The sequence below is a fragment of the Phragmites australis genome, chromosome 8 (assembly GCF_958298935.1).
Source record: "Phragmites australis chromosome 8, lpPhrAust1.1, whole genome shotgun sequence".
Lineage (NCBI taxonomy): Eukaryota > Viridiplantae > Streptophyta > Magnoliopsida > Poales > Poaceae > Phragmites > Phragmites australis.
In genome coordinates, this window is record NC_084928.1 from 36,471,958 (window position 1) to 36,498,718 (window position 26,761).

Sequence of the window (26,761 nt, forward strand, 5' to 3'; positions counted from 1 at the left end):
GCCGTGAAATTGGCGGGCAACTTTTAGTTAGTTCAGTTGCAGAGAGTGTTGCGTTCTCTTCAGCATTTGGTGCCACGGCGTCGATGAGTCGATCAACTTGACGCGCCCTCGAGCAAAGTGCCACCTCGATCGGCCGTGGAATTCTTCTTGCCTCAATTTTCCTCGGCTTGGCCCGTTCGATACATATAATCTTTAAAGAGAAATATATTTAGTTGATCACCGCTCGGCGTATTCGTCGGGACATCTCGTTGGAGTCGGTGACCATGAAAAAGGCTAAAATGCCAAAAAACCAAACTAGATATTGGACGAATCAAATACAACAAATCTTGTTGTGAAACCTCCATCCATGTCCGGCAAAGATCGCCAACATGATAAACTCCACACATGCGTATGATTCTCTTCATTCTTACAAAGATTGACAAGGGAAATCATCATATCCACCCCGGTTCTCTACATTAATTTTGGCATGCATATGTTTTCATATAATAAATTGAGCTAGACTCGTGCCTCTTTTGTCAACTGAATGTGTATGGTGCTGCTCTTTATTTACAAAGATTTAAAAGGAAGAACATGATATCCCTCTCGTTGTTCCGCTTTAATTTTGGCATGCATATGTGCCAGCTGGTAATAAATAACTAGGACTAATGTCTGAAATGTTTGAAGATCATGATATCTCTCTGGATTTGAACACTAAACTTATAATGCATAGAAGAAAATCATCTGTAACAGTAGAGGCACAGCGTGCTGTTCCTCCTGCATCCGGACAGATGTTTTACTTGGACTCACTCCAAGATTGTTACTAGCCCCAGGCCTTGAAGGCCCTTCATTAGGCCCATTAAAAAATGTTACGCCAGCAAACAATAAGAGTATTTGGCGTCAATTCCACTCGTGTGCTTTCCAAAAGTAATAACTAACACGTAAATTTGTTTAAATCTTTATCTCCAAAGAGCTTTTTAGATCTTAGGTCTTCTCCTTGGCCGGTGATTACAAGAGTACATTCTCACGACCATATGCAAGAAACTTGAGAGGAATGTCATCAGAGAATCATAATGACCATCAAGTACCGCAACAACAGTGAAGCCTTCAAACAAGTCATATTACATGAATTGTTCTATGCACAGTACAATTTCAGTTTTTCTTTGACTCAAAACAAGAGACAACCCATTTAATGTCTTCACAACCGAAGATTTCTGAAGCGCAAGCTATTGATATTGAAATGGCAGATGATTCCAGAATTGGACCTGAGAGCATCTCCGACCGAGTTGCTAAATCCCACTCTCTATATGACTATATCTCTATATAGGGAGCTTCTACAGATATATTTTCTCTCTATTCTCTACGGGCTTCAATCAACTCTCTAAATTTCACTCTCTATATTATGTTTTAGTACCAAATGCCTCGGGCTAGCCTGATCCAGCCACTAGCCCACCATCTCTAGCTCTTCCCCCACCGCTCCTCCTCTCTCTCTTTCACTCTCTAGCATCACCGCCGCACCGCGTCCACCCTTGTCGCCGTCACCGCTCGGCCGCGCGCGGGCGCCTCACCACCCTCAAGTCGTCACTGGCGAGACCGCTGCCCAACTAAGGAGCAACTTCGGATCCAGCCTTCCCACCATTGCCGCCCCGCTTGCGCTGCTGGCCAGCTAGCTGCTCAGCCGAAGGAGCCATCGCGTCGGGCGCGTCGAGCGTGAGGCTACGACGGGCGCAGGTAGATGGCACGAAGTGGCGCTCCTGCTCGGATTTAGATGGAACCACGCGCGCGAAGGAGATGGCAAGCTCATTTTCTGTCCAACGGGAGTGGCGAGCACGAGGAGGAAATAAGGAGCCGAAAAAGTAGCGAGGGAGAGAAGGGAGCCGTTGGAGCTAGGGTTTTTTTTGCCGATTCACTATTTTTATGGATGGCGAGCTGGATAGCAACTTGGTTAGAGTTGCTCTAAAGCAGCTCATGAATTAGCTAGTCGGTATGTTGGTAGAACATCCGACCTAAGTTACATCTATCGTGATCACAAAAACTATCTACGGACTAAGTGTCAAAGAGAGCGAAGGTATGGTGAAGCTGCAAGTATTTTGAGGTATTTCTAGAATAAAATTGCTGAAAATCCATCATTTTAATATGCTTGCAATTGGATAATGAAGAACAAATAACAAACATATTTGGGCAGATGCTAAAATGATTATTGATTATACTCACTTTGGTGATGTAGTTACTTTTGACACTACTTTTGGAACTAATAAGGATTATCGACCATTTGGTATGTATGTTGGTTTTAACCAATTCAGAGAGGCCACTATTTCGCGTGCTGCTCCCATGTATGATGAAACATGTGAGTCTTTTAAGTGGCTTTTCAACACTTTCTTGTCCACTCATAATCACAAGGAACCTAGAACCATCTATTCTGATCAATATGTTGCAATGGGAAAAGCAATTGCAGAGGTCTTTCCAAATACATTGCAGAGATCTTTCCGAAGAGAGCTAAATTATGGACTGTGTACTTGGCACATAAGTCAAAATGCAGTCAAACATTTTAACAAACAGAAGACTGAGGGCAAACAGAAGGCTGAAGGCTCAAGTATTTTTAGTGACTTTAGTGCTTGCATTGCATGCATGAGCATGAGAAAATAGCAACATTTGAAGAGGTCTTTCATAATATGCGGGGAGTACGGAGTAAGGTTCAAAAGGAGACTTGGTTAGACAATATCTGTAAGTTAAAAAAAAAGTGGGCTGAATGCTATATGAAAATGTATTTACATTGGGAATGTGCAGTACACAATTGAGTAAGAGATTCAATTGTCACCTAAAATGCTTTGTGAAAGTAGATTTGGATATTTTGTTAACCTTTTCAAGAACTTTTGAGAGGGATGTCCAAGAAAAGCAGGATAAAGAGTATGCCATATTCCTCAGTTTCGCAGCTATTCCCATCTCAAAAAAAGGAAGAGAAAAAAAGCCGATTTTTTTCTCATGTGAGTACATGCAACCGTGTATTTTTAGATGTGAGCACGTACATTAATATCGGTTCTTCTACCTCTAAGTAGGACCCCCAAGTGTGCGGTGCCGGTTCCTTCGACTAGACGCCCACCACCGAAGCAGAGTGGAATACTTCTGGTGTTGCTGGCGTCCTGGAGCATAGACAAAGAACGGCGGGGCTCATGATTCGTCAATACGGGTCACCGGGATCGCTCGGGTGTTGCGGCGGCGGGGGCGTCAATGATGGTGGCCGGATGCGGCCAACCGGCTGCAAGAAATGGTGGAAGGACAGCGACGACACACTTGTCCATTTCTTGTATTTGTTCTTCTTCTCTTTCCGACGCCATTGTACTTTTGACCTGATTCTCGCATTCTCCTTTGCTCGGTACTTATGGCCCTGCTCGCATGCAATGGTTTCGCCAGGTGCTGCTGCTTCACGCCGTTGCGCTGTCCACGGCCGGGACAGTTGAGGCTACCGCTGCCGTCGCACGCGCGAGCAAGAGTAAGGCGTCCGCCATGGCCGCAGTACCGAGGGGCGAGAAGTTCTCGTGCTACATCCGTCAGTGTGCCTCTCTTCTTCTTCTGGTTGACCATGGAGAGCAGAAATGGACAAGGCAGGAGGCCAGCGAGAGGAAGAATAATACATATGGACCAATGTGCGCGTAGGATGGAAAAGAGAGGAAAGAGAGAGACCTCAGCCGAGAGAGAGGAGAGGATCATGCTTAAAGATACAGAAAAAGGGTATTACCTGCTCAAATGGAAAGAAAATCGGAAAAAACTATTTGGAGTATGTCATATTCCTCAGTTTTGCATATGTGCGCAATGTTGCTGGCAAACAACCTGAAACAACACTGCAAAAGTTTGAAACCAAAGAGTGCATTGATCAATTAGTTCTACGATTGTGACTTCTTTCAAAGCACCTCATACGACAATATTGAACACGTGCTCTCCTTGAGCACGATTGTCTACTTAGTACATATTACATTATTACTCCCTGATTGCTCTCCTTTTCTTCCAGGGGCTCTCATTTCTATCATTGATTTATTGTTACTCATCCTGATTCAGAATCAGAACAGCATGCCATAGCCACCCACCACCTGAGGACTCCAACTCCAGTATGCATCGTCTTGGGCAAACGGCATCACAGGGTCATCCGCCGGAGCATCCCCAACGGCAGCTTCTTGAGCCATCGGTTCATCTACGCTGATCAGGCTGGGCTGTCTCACCAATCCAAGCGCGTCGTTCCATGCATCGTCTACCTGCAGAAGATCCTCCGGGCCAAGGTTTTGATGCTCGTGTGATCCTTCCAGTTGACTCATCCAGAATGACTCCACTTCTTCCCGGCCATCAGATGGGCCAATCAGGTCCACCTGCGCCCTGGAGTTTTTATTTGTATCATCAAGCAGAGCATTGCTCTCTAGGTGCGCCCAACCAGCAGAAGGACCCATGGATGCATTGTGCTCCTTGTTCAAAATACCTTCAGGCAGATTAATGTTACCCACGTTGTTATTGTTGCTAGCAGCTTCAGAAAGATTGCTCCCTCCCACATGATCAAGCAAACTTGTTAACAGGGTGCTTGAACCAGAGCTTTCCACAGGTGTACCATAACCTATTTCACCAAAAGTTTTGGGGGCTTCATTTGAAACGCCTTCATCTGTGACAACATCGTTGTTCTTTGCAGACCAATGATGTCTGGTTCGTAGCAGCCGCCGTCTGCTTGACCCGGAGGACCCTTTCTGCAGGCTCTTCTGGTACTTGTCCCACACAGACTTTGTGTCGTCCCCATAAATTCCAGATGTGCATGTGTAGCTGTAAGTCTTCAAAGCCGCTGCTTCCACTGATTTTCTCTTCATCTGTGTCCACATCCTTGAGGGGTACACCTCCCTGATGCCTGCGGCATCTCTGGGTGTGACGGATTCAGAAGTGGCCACATTGTGTGTTGATCTTATCAGCTCAGGTACTGGTTTCGCACTGCCCTTCTGCTGGTGCTGCCCTTCTTGTTTTGCTTTCAGTTTGCGCGATCGATGTTTCTGTATCACATTTGAGAAGAAAACGGTCAAGAAAGGAATCAGAAGTCACAATACAGAAGGTAAAACTAGTATAGCAATTTAAACTGGCACTTTAGCATAACAACACTGTATGGGATCAGATCAGGCATGGGACAGGAATCAACGACTGCATGGCACTTAAAGGATGCAGCAATGGCAAAAGATCTCTTAGTTCTGTTGTCAGCCAAATGAAACTAGGGGGTGGGGGCTGGTAACTTGTGTGGTTCCACTATCAATAATCAGAGGGCAGCCCTACTGGAGAAAAACTAACACTCAATAGCCAGCCAAAATGCTTTGACCTAACAGATACTCAAGGGCCAAGGTAGTGGGAAAAGACAAACTCACTGGACAAAAGGGTGAAAAACTTTTAATGTCCGAAAGAAACTAAATGTGCAAGTGCACAGGTTGTCAGCCTGTGCTATTTAATCATGACTATCTTGAACAACGTATTTCTCTTTACTGTAAAAAAAGGCTGAAGTTTTCAAAATGTGGCATACTGCCATTGCAAGCTGCAATATTAGAAAATTGATCTTATTAGGAAACTTTAGCTGATGAGGCCTTTGATATAAATAATTTACCAATCACCCCACCTGGAGATGGCTAGCAACTTGCAGCGAGGTCAAATCCTTGACATTCATCAGCTTCAGAATCTTCTCAGGCACAGCAACTGTTAGCCCAAGAAAAGAAAAAGGAAAAAAAAACACCACAATGTCATGTTTTAATCTAATAAAAAAAACAAATGACCAATTTAAATTTTAAACCATGTGCAGATATGAGATATCCTTACACTTGTCCCCAAGCACTTCGACAGCCTCCAAGAACTTTTCATGGAGCTCAATGGTCCATTTCAACCGACCCGACTTCTTTGAATGACCATGTGCCTCCCAAACTTCTGCCTCTTTACATTCCTCACTTTCAGGATTGCATAAATTGTTTCTCTCTAGAGTAGACATTTCCTTGGGCTTTTTAGTAGAAGATGAAACCATTCTACTTTTGGTCCAATTGGGAAAGCTTGGCCCCTCACGTGTTGCCCTTCTAGAGTTGTGTTGCAGTGCTTTCTGCCTCAGAATGTTGAAGCTTCCAGTGTTCAGTGGCTTCAGCACATGGAAGCATGCTCCCAGCGCCATACATTCTGAGACTGCCTCTTCATCATCATAAGCACACATAGCTGTAAACAAGGAGGCATACTCTTAGACTAGTGTGCTTGAGATATATCAGACATTCTTAAAACAATAGAGCTCTGAATATAAACTTACTGATAAGAGGGACCTGAAGTTCATTCAATATGTGGTGCAGCAGCTCAGAGTTTCCCAAAGTGCCAGATGCCATAGTGCTAACATGGACTTCAGCCAGTATCAAATCAAACTTCTGTTCTTCAGCAACCCCGCTTTTAAGGAAATCTAAGGCAGCTTCTGCTGTTTGGAAGGGAAGAACTATGCAACAATAAAGGTAGGATCAAAAAATTTGGAGAGTAAATATGTTACATTGCATTTAACACTGTTGTATAACTAGTGCAACCTGCACCTGAACAATAGGCCCAATGTGTACTTTTCTATTAGACTCCTAATGAAAACTTCATGGATACGAAACTCGACTGAGGCAAAAGGAATCAATAATCAGGCCTCAATATAATATTGTTTGGAAGGGTGACCCAGAAACTAGCATAGTTAGCAAAATCCTAGTACAAAACGTATTTACTGCTCCAGTTTTAAGTGCACACAATATCCCCCCCTATGCAGGAAATTTAATTGGCAATTAATGTTCTGGAGTTCCAGATAAAGAAGACACAAGAATCTAAAAACATCATATCGTACACCTAAATTTATGATACACGGCAATATATAATATTCAGGAATTGGAATCTTAAATGTTGTACTGTACACCCAAATTTCTAAAATGTGGTGATATAGAATATTCAGAAATTGGAATAAAAACTATGAGAAACGGAGTTTGGAAATTCAGAATTCAAGACCTGTTTGGTAGAGCTTCTTTGATCCAAATTTTCTGGAGGGAGTGATTCTTCAAGGAAAATGATTTTGTAGCTGAAAGTGATTCTCTAGGGTAAACTCTATGGAGGAAGTGATTCTACGTGGAAAGTAAATCAGATGAAGCTACTTTTTTCAGCTCTCAACATCTAGTTCATTTCAGGGAATCACTCTCACGGAATCACTCTGGGAGCTAAAAACTGAAAACTGCTGTTTGGCAGAGCTTTCTCTAATTCCACTCTGGGAGGTTTGCCAAACAGGCCGTCAATCAAGCGCTCACAAATAGAGAAAGACACCAAACATCCTTGAATATTGTATTATGAATGCATGGCATTTAATTGGCAATTAATGTTCTGGAGTTCCGGATAAAACAAATACAAGAATCTAAAACGTCATATTGTACAGTCGTACACCCAAATTTCTGATATGCGGCAATACGGAATATTCAGAAATTGGAATCTATAACGTCATACTATACAATCGTACACCCAACTTTCTAATATGCTGTGATATGGAATATTCAGAAATTGGAATAGAAATTCGGAGAACAGGAGATCAGAATTCAATCCAGCGCTCACAAATAGAAAAAGACACCAAACATCTGAACATTCTATTCTACATTAGCCCCACGAATATCACATGGTAGGTGCACTTTGGATTTCAAGGAGAGGATCTGAGTTCATCTACTTCTTCTTCAAAGAAGAAATCGTTTAAAATATTTTATCGAATAATTTCAAATAGATTTAGACAAACATGTTACTGCCCTGTCAGCTTCAGGAATCATACAGACTGCAAATATGATACTGAGTACGGCTAACATACATGGGAAGTCTTTTGCAGGGTAACTAGCAAGAGTTAGTACAATATACAAGTTCCTCAGTTTTCATAAAAGACTTCAGATTTCTTGAAAAAGGGTACTGTTTACAACATCTTAAATCGATTCATGAGATCTTAAACACCTACAGGTGCAATTCCTGTATCAGGAACTAAAATTAAAAGCTGGTGAAAAAAAGGGTATAATGTTGTAAACACAAAAGAGTGTTGAATACTTGAATCTATCTGAGAAGAGAAGAAAAGGAAAAATAATGAATGTAGGTATAAGAGTAGAACATGAATAGTTGAGATGGCTTTGTAGCATTTATTCTGCCGGCTGCATCTAACATCCTGTGTAGGTGAAAAATTGTTAGTCTATCATATAAATGTTGAGCCAAAAAAAGAAAATCCTGTGTCCATGTTGGTCCTAGATATTGATTTTCATATTGAATAATTAATAGATCATATAGCCGTTGTATTCATTCAACAACCACCGCAAATCCGAATTGTATACCTATTGAATTCCTTTTTTCCCTCTAAAACACACTTCCTTTTTTGAATCAAAGCAGAAGCAAAGGAAAAGAAAAGGATTAAAAAATAGGGGTATTGCTCAATGCTTCAATGTTGAGACACACCTTTGAAGTTGAACCTCGCAAGCATCTTGGAGATGATCGACAAGGACGTCGGGTTGTCATCAAGAACCAGAACTGAAAGGTTTTCCATCACAGGGTGGTGTCCCACCATGGGAAGCAAAGAAAGACTGCCAGTTTTTGTTAAGGATGTACTATCTGCCTTTTGGTGTGAGACCTTCACAATGGTTCAGAGGCAGGCATTATATAGCAAATAAAGTTAGAAAAAGATGAGAATTTAAGAAGTAAGGGCTCACCTCATTTCATGTGCAAGTTGACTTGTATTTGGACTGGTACACATAAAAGTTAGCATGGACAAGAGATATACTGACTCAGAGATACATGCAAACGTCAACATTATATTTCTTCCATTTTGTATGTACAAGAGATTTAGAGATAGGAAGCCTTATAATCATGTTGCTTTCACAGTTTCACACCCTTCGAGGTTTGAAGTAATAATTTTAAGAAAATCAATCTACATAGAAACTGGATAAAATGGGCTAATAGACGCATGCAAACCTCATCATTCTATTTGTTTTTCTATTGTCAAATTTGGCAAGCTATGTACAAAGGCAATTTCCGGATGGACTGTGATAATTCAACAGTGAACTGTAATGAGACTTATTGCCACAGAAACTGCCTTTTGGAATGGTCCTGGGCATCTGTTCATACAAGGGCATGCAGAACATGAGGGGAAGAACAATAAATCCCATTAAATGAAGCATGAATAATGTATGCACATTACTGTCTAAAAAACAAAAATGAGTTGTACCATATATTTAAGTAATCCAAAATGACAAATAATATTTATTGCAGTTCAGTTTTTCAAAACTTCAGTGTTTCTGTATCTGCAAGACAATGACAAAGTAAATCACTAGTCCTCAAGAAATATATGCCCATAACACCATATCCAATCTGCACTGTCCAGCCCTATTTGGATAAAAGTTTAGCAATGCTTCTTAAATCTACTCTAATTACTTTCAGACAGGTTTTGTTTCATATATTTCAGTAATTCCTTTCAATATTTTGTAGCTGGTTTCCTATGGTCTCATGCAATCGCCGAGTTTGACCCCTGATTGTAGACAGGAACAAACTACAATCAGGAATCTTAGCCGCTGGCAAGTCTGGGGCACCAAAAAAAAAAAAAAAACTAACTAACTAAAAGGAAGAAATCCCCATTTCTCTTTGGGCCTAAACCTAAAAGAGCCTTTCAATGCTAGGTTTGTTACCACTAGTTAACAACAGAGATATGGATTGGAAACACATATACTTCCATCAAATCCGCTAAGCACGCACAATGCTGCATTCATAGAGGCATGCACAGAGAGGCCTTTAGCCAAACCCTAATCGATGGCGAAGCACCTGCAGAAGCTCAGTGCCCAAACGCACACGCTTCGAATTTCAAAACCGAGCGGGCTCGTGGAGCACAGACGCCAGCCTCCAGGACACCGCCGGCGGCGGCGCGGAGGCCGGTGACGCACGCCGGGGTCCGCGGGCTACGCGGCGGTTGCGCTCCCTCTCTCTCTGCCCCCTCTTCGTCCTGGGCCAGCCAAACAGAATTCCGGCCCAGTTTGGGCCCGTTCCTGGGCCGTCCAAGGAGTGGGCTGAGAGCCCATACCCAGACGGGCTCGGGGTGGGGCCCGCGGGCCGCCGGATGTCGGCATGGGTCGGTGCCGCCAAGTGGGCCCCGCTGGACACGGGACGGGGCAAGAGGCGATGCACGCGGCGGCGGGTGGGGACGGGGGACACGCCACCGGCTTTTCTGACGATTATTGTATTGCTGCTGCGCCCTTTCCTTTTCCCTTCCCTTCCATGTGACCACAGCTCACTGCATTATCATTTCTTTGAGATCAGATCACCTTTAATTATTAGAATCATCATTTCTTCGACATCAGTTCGCTTCAATTAAATTTTTTTACAAGGTGACGTGCATTCACTAATATGCGCACATCATACTTACACACGCAAATATATTTCTATCATGTAAATAATACCGTTAAAAATATTTACGTATGTGTAAATCCTGAGTAACAGGATTTGAACTCTAATGGATGGAGTTAGTACTCTCGTGGCTTCGCCAGCACACAGAAGGTGGTTACCGGATCGCTTTAATTATTTGTTTATAGAATAGAGTAAAGTATGGTTTTTCCTAAACTTTTTCCCCTCTAAAAGTAACTCTTCATCCACGCAAATCATGCTCTAGAAGTGACTGGACTCAAGATGATTATAATATTGAACTGAAGCCGGTAGAGTTCACACTTCGTACTTAACGTGCAATAGATTATGCATGCATGCATGCATGAACACTATTATGGACGCGCAAGTCTATCGAATGCTGTTGGCGTGTTTGATTAGTTGTAGCCGGTAACTCGGTGTTCACGTCGGTATCTGACTACAGACTACTATCTGATTACCCAACTGGAACCAGGCTATATCTCATGTGCTCATCACGTTGAACGGCGACCGAGTAGCCTGCAGCCTGACCCACCGGATGATTGCTCTCGTTTCACGTTGTCCTGCCGCCGTGATACGGCCTCGTTGATTCGACGGCCAATTCCATGGCAAGTACTCAAGACTCAGGTGACTGAATCAACCTCCAATCTACTCTCCATGGAATGGAGGATTCACCATCAAACAGCGGCGGATTCGGAGGGAAAAAAACCAGAGAAGGTTTTGCCTTCACTTCTTTTATACCAAAAAAACCATGGAATGGAGGATTCACCATCAATCATATTCTTCCTTCACTTCTTTTTCCTCTTCTCATTCATCCTTCTCTTCTTCTTCACTTTTATACCAAAAAATTAAAGGAGGCTAAGGGTCTGATTATTTCGGCTTTGAATTGCGACTTTCAGTTTTTACAATTCAGAGATAAAAAACAGGCAGCTTTTTATCATACTTTTTACAATTTGCTTGTTAGATTATAGAAATCTAGGAAGCTGGTTTTTCTCAGCTTTTTTAATGGTGAAAGTCCATTTTCATCGAGGTTTTTTATAATCTATAATTTAAAAGCTTTTCATAATCCAGCGTTTTATAATCTAATTTTTTTATGATCTTCCGTTTATAAGTTGATTTTCAGAATCCCGAATTGAAAAAACATGCTTTAAGTGTGTTTAGGGTAGTGGGCTTGAGCCTTCAGCCCTACCTACCTATAGATCCGCCGCTGCCATCATGTTTGGTTTTCTATTTGTAGTGTCTAGAGATTATCATACTTTTCTATCATAAATACAGCACGTTGGTAAGAATTAGTAAGAAAATGAGTCACTAATAAATAGATTTTTCTAATAAAAAAGTTTGACACATCAAAAATATGGTAGCTAATCAATCACTGACCGTAGTTAGTTAAACCTATCTAACTAAATTGTGATAAAATGTGACCATGAACCAAATAAACCCTCAAATTATCTGCACATTACCTTAGTTCTCCACCATCAATCTCCATCACCACACCACCATGTGAACCTTCAGCACATTATCTGCACAGACAAAAAGGAGCAAGAAAAAAAGCATCACCTACCCAATCCAATTCCAAGTCCCAATTGGAACAAGATCTTGCTCCGTGCCATCAGGTCCAAGTCCATCGCTTTCTCTTCTCCTTTCCGTTCTGCGTCCATCCATCCATTCGACAGTTCCACCACGGCGCCGACGACTTCCCTGCGACGGGAGCAGCACCAGCCAGCTCGCCAGGGAAGCAAGCTCCCAAGAGCGCGACTCGGTGAGTGACAGCAGCAAGAAGAGTAGGAGGTAGGCGGCTAGGAGGGGCACAGGGAGGCAGCCAATGCCGTGGGGCGCGCGGGGATAGGAGGATGGGTGGAGGGGGCGCGCTCGTCGACGGCTTCCGCCGCTGGTTCCACCGCCGCAACGGCTCCACCTCCAACTCCAACCAGTCGTCCGCCGGCGAGGGAGAGGAGGGGTCGCCCGATCTCGAGGTCGTCGAGGACCCGGATCTCACCGGACTCCGCGCCATCCGCGTGCCCAAGCGCATGATGCCGCTGCCCGTCGAGAGCCACAAGAAGGTGAGTGTTGCGCTCTCAACGCTATATCAGTTGCTCTGGTCGACGTCAAGCGAATTTTTCGGTCTGGGCAAAAGTTTGCGGATTTCTTGTGATCCTTGATTCGCTGTCACGAGAAATTTCTTGCCAAGATCGGATTTTTATGACAGTTGATTGCTTAGATTCCCGCTTACCTTTTCTTCGCCTATTCATTAGGGAAGCTGTGCAGGTAAAGCTTGTATCTTTGATCCGATTCGCGCTTATCTTATCATCAGTAAAATAATAGGCGCGTTTGATCCAACTTCTGAACTTGGCTATTTGACCTGTTTCTTCGGTTGATCAAAGTAACCATTTGTGTGAACATTTCGTGCTCATTATGTTACAGAAATATTCTGTGAATTGGTTATTTGGTTCTACATGTTCCATTGCTTGAGAAATGTGCAGTTCAAGCACTTCTTCTGTAATACTCTTTTGGTTTGTATGCTCTTACTCCAGTAGCCTCGTACTCTCGTTATGCATCATCAAACTTCAATTAGTTGTCAACAATTGCTTGCATCATCCGCGTTATACTAATCCTAAGGAGCTCTTATCCACGTTGTCAACTTGGGTTAATGATGATCTGAGTTGGCTTCTAATGTTGACTTGATCCGGGCCTTTCGCTCCAGGTCCCCCACGCCTATTGCTGTTAAGGACTGACTCAACTGAGAACAGGTCTTTGCCCTTGCACCATGGTGCATGTGTTCCTTCTGAATATACCTGACCATGTCTTTAATGAAAAGGTCAAATTTTAGTAGGTTGGTCATGATCCAGGTAATAGATCGTAGCTTTATAACCTTGTAGATTCACGTAGCTGTGACATTGGTTCTGCTCAAGAATAGTTTTCACCGTCTACTACTGTTCAGGGTTCTGTTAACTTTATATTGTCCCACTACCTACAGGTATTTTATAACCAGTCAGTTCTCAGTGTAAATATTCTTCGTATGAATATCTCTAGTTAGCTTTAATCTGTTCTTGCAAATTGTGATCTTGTAGAACTCAGTGGAAATGGAGTTCTTCACAGAGTACGGAGAGGCAAGCCAGTACCAGATCCAAGAAGTCATTGGCAAAGGGAGTTACGGAGTAGTTGCTGCAGCAGTAGATACCCGTACCGGTGAGCGGGTTGCTATCAAGAAGATCAACGATGTGTTTGAGCATGTCTCAGATGCTACACGCATCCTGCGGGAGATCAAGCTCCTTCGGCTGCTCCGTCATCCGGACATAGTTGAAATCAAGCACATCATGCTCCCTCCTTCTCGGAGGGAGTTCCAAGATATCTATGTTGTTTTTGAGCTCATGGAGTCGGATCTCCATCAAGTAATCAAGGCGAATGATGACCTCACCCCAGAGCATCACCAGTTTTTCCTGTACCAACTTCTTCGTGCTCTCAAGTACATCCATGCAGGTAAGTCGATGAACTAATAGCAACCCCATGAACCTTCTACTATCTGTCAAGCACAGACAATAGTTTTTTTTAACCAAATTTTCATGGCTCTCCTGTTTATTCTTATGGTAATGCTATCTTCATTGTCTACCTTGGTGCAGGTAATGTCTTTCATCGTGATCTAAAGCCCAAGAATATACTGGCTAACTCGGACTGTAAATTGAAAATCTGCGACTTTGGACTTGCCCGTGCATCATTTAATGATGCTCCGTCAGCTATATTTTGGACGGTAGGGTGCTTATCATTTTATAGAAGTATTCATGTTCCACTTTCTTTGTTCTTAATTTGTGCAGTGTTCTGCTTTTCTATTTGAAGGACTATGTGGCAACAAGGTGGTACCGAGCACCTGAATTGTGCGGCTCCTTTTTCTCCAAGGTAAGGTCTTCAACTCTTGAACTCAATCGTCTCATATAATCAAAATAAATGCTTTTGAAGCACTTTATATGAAGGTGCATCTTGACGTTTCTAATGCATGAAGTGGTCAAGTGGGTAGCACGTCATATTTCTTTTTAAAAAAGATATGTATTTCTGTTTTAACTTTTATTTCCTTAAAAAAGTCTCGAAGCAACAGCTTGTGATAAATGAGATATCCCGTTAAGTTTTAATAAGTACAATACTATTTCTTGATATTTTCGTTATATTATTTGAGGTTCACAGTTTTTCTAGTGAACTCCGCTGAAAACTGAAGTTGTAATGTTCTTTTAGAGAAGACTGTATTACAGAATCCTTTTGTAGTGCTTATGTCATAGCCATCCATTTAAGTAATCTTTCTGAATTTATATGCAGTACACTCCTGCAATTGATATTTGGAGTATTGGGTGTATATTTGCTGAACTTGTCACTGGAAGGCCGCTATTTCCTGGGAAGAATGTTGTACACCAATTGGATATTATAACAGATCTTCTTGGAACTCCATCATCTGAAACCTTGTCTCGGGTATGTTACCTTCGTAGCAATTCTCGCATGCTTCATTTTTCCTTAAATCTTATTCATGGAAATCTATGAAATATCATTCTTAGTGTACCAATTTAGGATTTAGTGATGAAAATCAATTGCAAGACAGTGAAGTATTCTTTTAGGCTCCATTTATTTATTCCTTTTGTGATGTCCGCTCCTTTCTTCTACAGGTTTCATATGCAGAGAAAAAAAAATCCTTACTGTTGTTTATGACCTTTGCAGATTCGAAATGAGAAGGCCAGGAGATACTTAAGTTGCATGCGGAAAAAGCACCCTGTCCCCTTTTCTCAGAAATTTCGTAATGCTGATCCTTTGGCTCTTCGTCTGCTAGAGCGTTTACTTGCATTTGATCCTAAATATCGACCTACGGCTGAAGAGGTGAACTCAAAGCACAGTTTTTTTCCCTTTCTTGGAACTATTTTATCAATGCAAAAAGAGCATATATGTAATAATATATTCTTTTGCTTTTTTACCTTGTTACAGGCTCTGGCTGATCCATACTTTGCATGCCTTGCTAATGTGGAACGTGAGCCCTCAAGGCACCCAATTTCAAAACTTGAGTTCGAATTTGAGAGAAGGAAGCTAACAAAAGATGACGTTAGAGAGCTGATCTATCGAGAGGTAGGGAGCAATAGCTTGGCTTTCCTGTTTTGGGTTAATAAATATATTCACCTCGCTTGAGAATTGATTATTTTACTGAAAGCAAACAGATTTTGGAGTATCATCCACAGATGCTGGAGGAGCACATGAAAGGTGGAGAACAGATTAGCTTCCTATATCCAAGGTGCAGACCTGCATTAGTTTTTCCTTCTAAGGTTTTACTACCATCCATGGGAATAGTGAAGGTCAACCATCTAAGAAAGTTTACCATATACCTTGTATTTTCTTTGAAACCTACAAATGCTTTGCCAAGTTACTTGCCTTTCAGTATGATTGTTCATTGAAATCTTGGCTATTTTACACTTCCTCTCTTTTATGACACATGTTTCCAGGATTTTTTTTCCACCAAAACATTTTGTACAAGCACTGGTATAAGAAACACTAATCATCCATTTAACAATTCAAGGGTGAAATGTTTTTAGTCCTGGTGCAAGAAGTTGCTGAAGTTGATAAAACATGTATCTAGACTTACTGTTTTTGATAGTACTAATCTTCCTTTATCTGTTTTTGAATGGGTATGGTTGCTGTTAATACTATCATCTTACTGCAGTGGAGTTGATCGCTTCAAACGGCAGTTTGCACACCTTGAGGAGCATTATAGCAAAGGAGAAAGAGGTTCTCCACTGCAGCGAAAGCATGCTTCTTTACCAAGGTATATAACATGGTAGTTAGGATTGAGAAGTGCGGATCCTCTTGCTTTGATCTCAGTTGCACTAAATCCTGCATTGCTCTCTGTATGACAGGGAAAGAGTGGTTGTATCAAAGGATGGTAATAATGAACAACATACTGATGATCAGGAGAGAAGTGCAGATTCAGTTGCCTGCACTACTGTGAGCCCTCCGAGGTCACAAGATGTTGGTCAGAATGGCGTGAAATCCACAAGCTTAAGTTCCCGGAGCTACCTGAAGAGTGCGAGCATTAGTGCTTCCAAGTGTGTCGTTGTCAATGGAAATAAATACCCAGAGGTACTAATGCCAAACTACTTGAATTCTTCTGATCGCAAGTAGGCAAGGTGGCACACCTGTGCACTTTCAACATTAAGAAAGGATGTGTGAAAAGAACATATTTGATTGATTTGTTGCACGCAAGTTGTGCCTAAGTTCACTTTAGAGATCAAGTGGTGACTCCACTCATGTTTTGGTTTCTCTTTAGGATGATGAAATCCCTGAGGAAATGGAAGGCGTCGTCCATGTATTATCTGACAAGGTCTCCAGGATGCACTCCTAGGGCAACAATGACCGTGGCGAAACAATCTCGGCGCAATATTTCTGTCAGGTACCATGTATACCGATAATATAGAGGACAAACTGGGAAAGCAAAACACTGCACTGCAAGTCTGGACTTCGGGCACAGCTACAGCCAGTTCGACATTACTTGGGAGGAAGACACGGCCACCTGATGGTTCTTTCTTCATGTGTAGGCATGCTCACCTATTCCTTGCCAGCATGGATTCATGGATGATTCCCCGATGTAATAACATTAGTTTAGTCCATGGAGGAAACATAATGGAGTGTGGTCAGCTTGTACACCATCAGAACGTGTTCGTTTTCCAGTGGAGTCTGAACCTGTGTGTGAATTTTACATCGACTCTGTGCCGTATGAACAGTCATCAGTGTACCATTTTATTTTTCCTTTTCGAGGGGATATAACATATCGGTGTACCTTCAGCCTGTCAAGATGAGACTACAAGGTCAAGATTCAAGAAGCATTAGCGCCTGCATCTACTATGTTTATGCCTTCATGGGTCCAAATTGGTTATATATCTCACTGTCATATTGGTGATTAGAAGAACCGAGAGGCATGCATATTTTATTCACCCGTGTCAAAGAACTCAAGCTGTTGTACAGCGTGGAATTTTTATATTTAGCCCTTTTAAAAGAACTTTTGTACAAATAGACTCATTTTTATATTTTAGCCCTTTAAAAAAGCTTTTTTTTTTGACAAATACTCTCTTAGAAAAGTTTTCCAAAAATGGACTATTGTCATAACGCCCCGGCCTCTGGCACCATGCCTTTGTCATGTAGGATATGTGATGGTTGTTTAGGTTGATGTGGCTTATCACGGTGCCATGGCCTTTAGCGTCGTAGTTCAAAGGAATGGCAACACGACCTCATCTTTCCTTGCCTTGACCGCACCATTCACCTTACTCGGGCATTCACCCCGCCACCCCACCCTCGCCGCATGCACTGCCACTCCGCCGCCCTACCTCCAGCTCCTCCCCGCTGCTAGCGCCAACCCGGCTCTAGCTCCTTCCTATTGCCAGCGACACCTCGCCTCCAACTCCTCCTCATCGCCAGTGGCACCTGCCTCCAGCTCCTCCCCCCCGCTGTCGCCGCCCCTCCTCCAGCGCCCTCCCCGCCCGTGGCCGACTCCAAGGTGAGGTGTATTGGAATCTCAAACTATCTTTTGGCAAAATGTGGGATAAAATGTTGTTATGTTGTGCTAGACTCTAGACACCAGTGCATAGCAAAATGTAAGATGAAATGGCGAGTTGAATGATACCAATATTTTGATTGCTACTTCCTGATGTATATATGTACATCACTTGTAGTAAATGTCTTTGTGAATTAAGGTATTTGTGGTTCCTAAGTGCTATTTTTGTTGGTTTTTTAGTGCTTGTTCTTAGTGCTTGTCTTTGTGAATTAAGGTATTTGCCGGTTTTTGAGTGCTATTTTTGAGTGCTTGTTCTTAGAGCATGTAAAGACCAATGGTCTAAACAACAAAACTTTTGCAACTTCAGTGTGATAGGGAAATGCTAAAACAAAATTACTATCTTCTTTTATTATCAGAATATATCTTCTTATCAAGTTCCATATGAGACCAAAGAGTTGCGTAAGTTCTAATGATAGACTAGTCCATCCTGAAGTCAAAACATAGGTGGTAACGAAGGAACTGTCTTAGATTGAAGAAAACTGAATAAAAACAATATTGTATAGGAGTGAAAAGACATTAGGTAGATTAGCTTATGGTGTTTGTATCATTTTTTTCATGGTTAAGCTACGTCCTAGTGAGCAAACTCATTAAATTATTTCTTCTATCTTTGGTAGGGATAGTTGAGTTGACAGTCGAAAAGGAGAGGCACACAGGAAGGTATGAAGGTGAGGCCATCTGCATTTTTGTGGTATCTCCATGTAAATATTAATATGTGTCTGTATGACTTGCTCGTTATGGTTGCATATATAGCACTATTTGGAGTCTAGGAACAATTTGAATACTTAATATGATTGTATTTGGATTATAGGAACATTATGAATGCATATAAGCCTGAAAGAGTAAATTGAACCAAAGATCTATTCTTATTGAGTTGCAATATCTATTATTGTTGGTGGAGTAATTAGGAAGTCTTCACAGTAACATTATGTCATTTTTTGAGTGTAGCTCCCATATTTTTGCAACCATGTTCACTTAAATTTAGGATGCATGGATTAACTCATTTAAACACTATGTTTGTTATTTGAAAACATATGATTGATTCTAAATTTTGTAGGGACTGTAAGAACTTACGTTAATTAGTTTTCATATGCATGGGGTCATATTTTCAATCATTTGAAATGATGCATTGTGTGCGAGTTTAGATGTATGTAGATGGCCACATTTGTGAGGTTGAACCATGGAGATATGTTCAGAGGGACGATAATGACAGTGTCATATTTGTCAACATGCGAGAGTAGACATTGTTGTTTGGTGAAACTCCGTCATTGTCTACTTTGTGTGCCAGAGTGAAAGAGCGGTTGGGATGGACGAAAGAAGAGGTTGATGTTGGGTTCGAATGGATGATTGATGTGGGTTCAAATGGATCACATATAAAGATGATGACCCAAATAGGTAGTGAGAGTGAATGGGATGCTTACATTAAAATTGTGATGGAGTCAGAAGTAAGAGTTATAGATTTAGTGGTTAGAAAGGTGATGAGTGTTCCTTCACAATAATGCAAAGTTGAAGTAACTCTACCATCACAACCACCGATTGAAGATGATGTGGAGCTCAATTTGGATACTGAGCCTTTGGCACAAGAAGTTCTAGAAGGTACAAAAGTCCCTCATGGTAACATGATGGAAGCACCGATTGTTCATAATGTTGGAGACGTGGTTCCTAATGATTCAGTTGGAGTTAGCATTGCAACCAACCGTGTGGATGTAGGTGTTTTCAGTGACAACGAGACATACGAGGACGATAGAGTTGTTCACTCGGATGATGACAGACCACTGCGCAATTGTCCACTAGAGAGATTACTACCTTGAGAAAGCTAGTCAAAGATTGTGATCCCCTTGTGCCTGATTTCAAGGACCTTAGGCAGGCGCATAGAGCAGTGGTTGATGCAGAATACGGGGAGAATTGTTCCACACCCGCTGATTTGGCCAATATCATCAGTAAGGGAATGGTCTTTCCAACTATGGGGGCATTTGAGCTTTGGATGCAGGAGTATGCAATTTTGCACCATCAGCCATATCGTGTGGTTCACTCGCACGAGAAAAGACGATACGTAATCAAATGTAGGATGGGCCATCAGTGGGTTGTACGGGTGCGCAAGGCTAGAACGGATCAATGGAAGATTACTAGCATTGTGCAGCCTCACACTTGTGGTACCACTGAGTCTGAGATGAAGCACCAACAATTGACATCTAAGTTCATTGCCAGCTGGTTAGTCAATATGATCAAGCATATGCCTATGATGCTAGTGTGCACCCTGATTGAGATGGTTGCGATTATTTGAAACTATCACATTAAGTATGGCAAAGCGTGGCACTCAAAGAAACGTGCCCTAAAGATGTGCTATGGGGATTGGTTTGGAGCATATGAGCATTTACTGGTCATGTTACACGCAATGAAAGCGAAGAATCATGGGATGCATTTCGAGTATGTGCCAAAACCAAATACCGTGCGGGAGGGTGATGGGATGCAGATATTCTTCAGGGCGTTTTGGATGTTTGGACAATTCATAGAAACTTTCAAGCATCATCGGGACATCTTCTCCATTGATGGGACTTTTCTAACAGGGCATGCTACTTATTGCTATTGGGATAGATGTAGATTGTCATTTGATCCTTCTGGCATTTGGTCTAGTCGAGAAAGAGTTCTAGTTGGGTGTGGTTCATGAGGCTTGTCAGGAGAATGGTGGTGAGGTCTGCCCATGAAGTTTATATAATATCTGACAGGTACACTGGTATTTTGAATGCGATCATAGAGGACATACCAGGCCATGGACAAGTGCATAATCGGTGGTGTAAGAGACACTTGGCACAAAATCTTATAGGGCATGGCAAGATTAGAGATAATTTCAAGCCATTCAAGAAGGTGTGTCGACAAACGGAGCCACACCTATTCGAAGAAAAGATGAAGAAGTTGTTGTTGAAGACAAATGAGCAGGGGAAGGAATTCCTTAATGGTTTGATGCCCAGCAGAGAAATGTGGTCCCTTGCGCATGATACAGGAGGACGACGTCATGGGTTCATGATAAGCAACATGGCCAAGATCTTCAATAGTTTGCTTAAGGGTGCTCATTCATTGCATGTTACCATAATTTCCTCGTACGCATTCTACAAGTGCACGGAGTGGTTCGTATACCGTCTCTGTCATGCTAAGGTTCTAACGGTGAGAAACAAGATGCGGGTGGCATGTGTTGCTACTGTGCTTGCCAAGGAAAAGAAGAGTGTGGATGCTCAGAAGGCGACCATGTTTTGACATGGACATATCGATGTATGAGGTTATTGAGGGAGGGGGAATGATTGTGGGAGGAGAGCATAGCGGTGCACGAAAGCACAAGGTGGTTATCACCACGAATACTTGCACATGTGGCATACCGACCTTGTTGCATATGCCATGTTCCCACATGATCACAACTTTTCATGATCGTGGTGTTGATGTGGAGGCACCTGTTCGAATGGCGCACTACTGTAGTGTAGGGTCGTTATTGCAAACCTGGACTCCTCGGTTCGAATAACGTTCCTTGATGAAGATTAATGGGAACCATACTCTGGTCCTTGATGAAGATTAATGGGAACCATAAAGGTCCAAGGAAGAGGATCTGGTACAAGATGGACATGGATCGGGCACAACCCGATCGGTCCAAAAGGTGGGGACGCACTTCCTAGAGGATCCCGTGGCCACCCATTGTTCAAAGTGCCATGAACCAGGACACAACAGATGCAATTGCCCTGAAATACAGCATGAGGTGCGAGGGTCTAAATGTGTTGTGTTTTGTCATTAGTTGGATTTGTACATTACATTTACTCTATAGTATTTTTGTTTATTCATTTGCTAACATGTGCTATGTTTTCAATGCAGGATAGCGAGGTACCGAATCCTGGATAGAGGATGGGGAGGTAACTAAAGAGCTATTTATGTCTTCCCTTTATGTTACATACCTTTTCTTATTGTTCCGACATTATGAACATGTTTGTCATTTCAAGTTGTTCCCTTGCTCCGCATTCGGGGTCATGACAGAGCCACCATCATGCACTACAATCACCGCTACGCTCTGCTCCTTCAGCATGCCGACTTTGCCGCTGTAACATCATCAAGTGGGGCATGCCACCTTTCAACCCTGCTGCCCTAACCACACTCATTGACAGATGGAGGCCAGACACACACTCCTTCTACCTTCCTTGCGGCGAGGTGACGGTGACCCTGTAGGATGTCACCATGATCCTAGCATTGCCAATTAGAGGGGAGTCAGTCACTAGGGGATACGTCTTGGAGGGATGGCGGGACCACGTAGAGGAGTTCTTGGCTACAGAGCTTTCACCTTAGCCGGAGGGAAGGAAGGACTGGGTCCTCATCAACTGGCTGCGAGACCGGTTTGGGACTTGCCCTCCGAACATGGGGTTGTCACCGTCAACTTCTACACAAGGGCATGGGTCATGCACATGTTCGGTGCCGTGCTCTTTCCAGACGCCACTAGAGACATAGCCTCATGGACATGTCTCCCTTGCCTGCTTCATTGGGGCGATGCGTCCAATACAACTGGGGGTAGGCTATGCTTGCTTTCATGTATTGGCAGCTCTGCGAAGCCTACCGATGCTGATCCCTGTCTTCCTCACTTGGTGACTGCGTGTACCTACTGTAGATCTGGATGTGGAAGAGGATGCCAGTAGGGAGGCCAAGGCTGTTCCAACCATGCTCTTGGACTCCCATTAGCATTGCTGAGTTACAGCCCTCCGTTGCTTACATGTGGGACCATGTTTTAGCCCCTTACGCACTCATCAGTAGAGCATATGTTGAGTTTAGCAACAAGATGGACGCCCTCCACCCGAGCTCAATAAGTATGGCCTAATATCATGCTTTCAACTCGTAATGCTCATTAATAACAAAATTGTTAATGGCTCACTTTATTTAATTACAGGTTCAGTGGCAGCCATATACTATGATAGAGGTGGAGGCTTTGGAGGATTGCTTGGGCCTCAATCCTCTCAGTCGATGAGACGAGGACTTGTGGACTATGAGGTGCCTGTTGATCTGCTTCTACACCGTAGAGCTGCACCTACCAAATAGGGTGATGAGACAATTTGGTAGGCACCAATCCTTCCCACCTTATGCGGTCTCTACGTCAATTTATTTGCACAAGTAAGATGATTTATTTCCTCGAAAATTCTGCCCATCTACATACATTGATTTGGGTGCTTTCCCCTTTCTTGTTTGTTCTTTCGCTTTTTATGTGTAGGTTCGATCGGGTGCGTCACGGTCTGTTACGAACTTTTGTGTACCACCATTGTGCCCACATCAATAACTAGAGAAGGTTCAAGCACAATCGCGAGGGCAATTTCAACATGCATCATGAGTCCACCTTTTGTGAGCATCTCTCTTGGTACCAATTTGCCACCCGATGCAAGTTGAGGCAGAGATGAGCTGAAGAGGACTACGCAGACATTGAGTCATTGAACGATGACAACACGCCCTACGACCCGCACTCAAGAGGGGACACTTGTTGGGATCGCTCCCATCCTAGATCGGGTGGTGAGCGCTTTCAAGATCCTACATGTACAATTCAACTTTGTCCCACTCTTTCTTAAGTATCATTCGACCTGCAGGGTATGGATGTGAGGCGGTCAGTTAACGAAATTGGCAATACCTTAAGGGTCTTGATTGGAAGCGCTGAAGAAGAGAACACCTTGAGAGTAACTTTGGAGGTATGACTATTGATATTATATGCAAAAATTATTTTGCGTCTCAATACAAGTCTTGTTTTTACTGACCACAAGTTAATTTTTGCAGCGCATCCAATGACGACTTCAGCGAGTGGCAACTCATTGTGGTTGTCGATCCCTAGCCTCGATGGATGTCACCCCTCAAGCTCAATCCGCGGGCACCTCGAAGCGTCATTCACGTGCGTCATGTGCCTCGATGCCACAATCCCGTGGCACCATAGGGTCCACGGGCCAAAGCTACACGTGCACCCCTACATTCTCAGCTTCAGATGAACAAGGAAGGTGGCGATGGTGAGGATGAGGAAGAGGACAATGACACACATGACCATGATGAGATTGGCAGGTCCCAGATGGCAGATGTGCCACCGCCTACACAGATGCCCCAGCGTCCTCGTCGGCAGGTTCGGTAGTACACCTCGGGTACGGGGGCTCTTGGTCATGGGAAGGGGAAGGCGAAGAGGTCGAGTTAGTGACCGCTTCGTTGTCTTATATGGATGATATGCCATCTTTGGCTGCTATGTAAGACCTCGGCACGCTTATGAATATTTTGAACATATGCTACCTAGGACTCCAAACTTTTATGTCATAGTTAGAACCTATGTAATATTTGGATGCTATTTAGGTTCGATCATATGCACATTGGATTCTATGTAATGTTTGGGCACTAAGTTCTCCTTCACCTTCAATGGAGCATTTGTGAGCATACATGTGCCGTTTTTGGTTGATTGTGCATTAGTGAGAGACTCACGACACCATTATTTGTGGTGCCTTAGTATACATGGATGATGCCACAGATAATGGCATCGTGTACATGACCTAACCTCAAACCTTCTGCGCCGATGGACGTCATGGCGTCGTACCAACTATATACGACACTAGAATTTTGGTAGCGAGCATCTGAAAGTGCATCTAGGCCCCCTAAGTGGGTTTTGCTAATTAATAACAAATGATTAAGGGACTAATGAGTTTATTGAGATTATGAACAGGGTTTAGTCCCATTGGTGAATTTAATGGACGTTGGCATCCCTCAAAAAGAAAAGAGAAGCGGATTGTAGTTGCTCAATAGGTTTTAATTAATTTTTTCTTTTGAATTTGAGTTTAGAAATGCCGTACTATCAAGAGATATTCATTTTATAGTCTTGATGGTATCTCAGTGCTCAAAGTGTCCTTTTAGAACCAAAAGATGAGAGACACAATCACCCACGGATACCGGAAAAAAGGGTTGAGTTGCCTGAGTCCGAAGTCTCCAGGTTGGGCCGGATACTCCAGGGTCTGGCATTTTGGGCGGAGTCTCCGGGTGAGACTCTGCCAGAGAGTCTCGGTTAGTCTTTAAATGTTTTAGGTCGGAGTCTTCGGGTGGTACCGGATACTTCAGAGTCTGGAGCTGTCGGAGCCTCTGGCAAGTCTCCGAGCAGTGTTTTTAGTGGGAGCACTAAGTGCCACCCGAAGTCTCTGGGTTGGGCTAGATACTCCAGGGTCTGGCGTTTTAGCCGGAGTCTCCGAGTGAGACTCCGCCAGAGCCTCTCTATTTGGGCTTAAATGTTTCAGGTCAGAGTCTCCGGGAAAACTCGGAGTCTCCGGGTCAGTTCAAATTTCGCCGTAACGGCTAGTTTCTGACAGCGTTCTGTGCTCGAGTTCCTGTGCTGGCCGGAGTCTCCGGGTGAGTCCGGATACTCTGGTAAAAGTTAACTAGCACAGTAACGACTAGTTTTTGGAGAAGGGTATAAATACCTCTTCTCCCCCTCCAATTGAATGCTGATGTTTCTGCTGAACTACTTATGGACAAACACCTTCAAAGCATTCAAGAGCCCTCCCAAACCCCATCTAGAGCCTTGCTTCTTGCTAGATTTGAAATTTAGGGTTTGATGAGTGAGATTAAGAGCTTGGGAGCAAAAAGCAAATCTTTGAGCATTCGAGTCATCGTCAAGCTTTTGATTCGCAATCTTTTACTCTTGGAGCTTTGTGCTCCTAGACGGCGAGGCGTCGCACATAGAGCACCCAAGATTTATGGAGTGCCACAGGAAGTTTGTAATCCACCATCAAGTTGAGTAAGAACCCTAACTTGATCTTTGTGGTCGCTAGGAGAGGATAGGGTCGAAAGAGACCCGGCTCTTTGTGAGCTCCTCAACGAAGACGTAGGCACTTCTTTGTGGAGTGACCGAACTTCAGGATAAATTTTTTGCCTCCTTTACATTCTTGCAAAGTTACTTTGTTCTAGTTGATTTTAGGGATTTTCCCGATCTTTGTGCTTGTGAGTCTCTAGCTGGAGGTTCTTGTTGAAAAGAAGCTCATACACCTGGTAGGACCTGTGGTGACCTTTAGATCATATAAAACTTCTTTCAACTTACTTTGATTTCGCGCTCCTGTGTAGGCCGAATAATTCAGGTTAGATCGGAAACTCCGGACCCTAGAGTATCCGGACTCGACCGGAGTATCCAGGTCTATTTTAATCGGCTGCGAAGTTATAAATTTCAGGAACGCCTATTCACCCCCCTCTAGGCGACATCAAGTACATTCAGCATCAAAAGAAACGACGTTGTATCCCGACTCTGAGCTCAAATCTTCTGCAAAGTTGTGTATTGTGGCATCGTGCTTGCTTAGGGAGGCACCATATATAATGGCGCCATATGGTGTTACCTTAGTGCCATTATGTTTGGCGTCTTATCACATCAACACGACACCAAAAGGTTCAGCGACACAGAAGGTTTGCAGTGCGATGAGGGCTCCGGCGTCATTACACGTTTCATACACTCACTCTGACAATTCATTCGAACTAGTGACAATTCATTCGAACTAGTGACAATTCATTCAAAGTAGTGACAATTAACATTGTTTCATGATGACGAATTCATAGTTCACATAGTGGAATTCGACCGCAAATACAGAGTTCGAGGATAATACACCAAGTCACAACACTAAGAGAAGTGAATTGGAGTAACACATCAAGCGTGAGATAGCACATCATAATTGACCAAAAGTTTAATCTAATCGCACCTACATGCTAGTCCTCGTTGCTGTCAACTAGCAACTCATCATTATCATCATCGAGTACAACTACATGCAAATTAACAACAAGACCCTTCATCGTCTC

General features: G+C 43.1%; 2 protein-coding genes across 5 annotated transcripts; one reads left to right on the forward strand and one right to left on the reverse strand.

The window, feature by feature from the left end:
- Nucleotides 1-3,732: 3,732 nt before the first annotated feature.
- Nucleotides 3,733-9,987, reverse strand: LOC133927359 (uncharacterized). 3 transcript variants are annotated; one of them, XM_062373792.1, is made up of 7 exons: nt 9,802-9,987; nt 8,697-8,729; nt 8,446-8,617; nt 6,269-6,445; nt 5,800-6,180; nt 5,603-5,679; nt 3,733-4,994 (listed from the first exon to the last, which is right to left on the reverse strand). In XM_062373792.1, exons 3-7 carry the CDS (start codon nt 8,552-8,554, stop codon nt 4,032-4,034), a joined length of 1,707 nt encoding a protein of 568 aa, XP_062229776.1. In that variant the 5' UTR covers nt 8,555-8,617; nt 8,697-8,729; nt 9,802-9,987; the 3' UTR covers nt 3,733-4,031. The 3 variants fall into 3 exon arrangements, with proteins under 3 accessions (XP_062229776.1, XP_062229775.1, XP_062229774.1); XM_062373791.1 differs by having other exon boundaries at nt 8,697-9,101; XM_062373790.1 differs by having other exon boundaries at nt 8,697-9,987.
- A 1,899-nt stretch (nt 9,988-11,886) lies between these two features.
- Nucleotides 11,887-17,246, forward strand: LOC133927358 (mitogen-activated protein kinase 12). Of its 2 annotated transcripts, XM_062373789.1 has the most exons (12): nt 11,887-12,452; nt 13,461-13,869; nt 14,010-14,137; nt 14,224-14,283; nt 14,695-14,844; nt 15,088-15,243; nt 15,349-15,486; nt 15,576-15,649; nt 16,076-16,177; nt 16,269-16,491; nt 16,679-16,801; nt 16,947-17,246. In XM_062373789.1, the coding sequence occupies exons 1-11, from the start codon at nt 12,243-12,245 to the stop codon at nt 16,751-16,753; spliced, it is 1,725 nt and encodes a 574-aa protein (XP_062229773.1). In that variant the 5' UTR covers nt 11,887-12,242; the 3' UTR covers nt 16,754-16,801; nt 16,947-17,246. The 2 variants fall into 2 exon arrangements, with proteins under 2 accessions (XP_062229773.1, XP_062229772.1); XM_062373788.1 differs by having other exon boundaries at nt 16,679-17,246.
- Nucleotides 17,247-26,761: the final 9,515 nt, after the last annotated feature.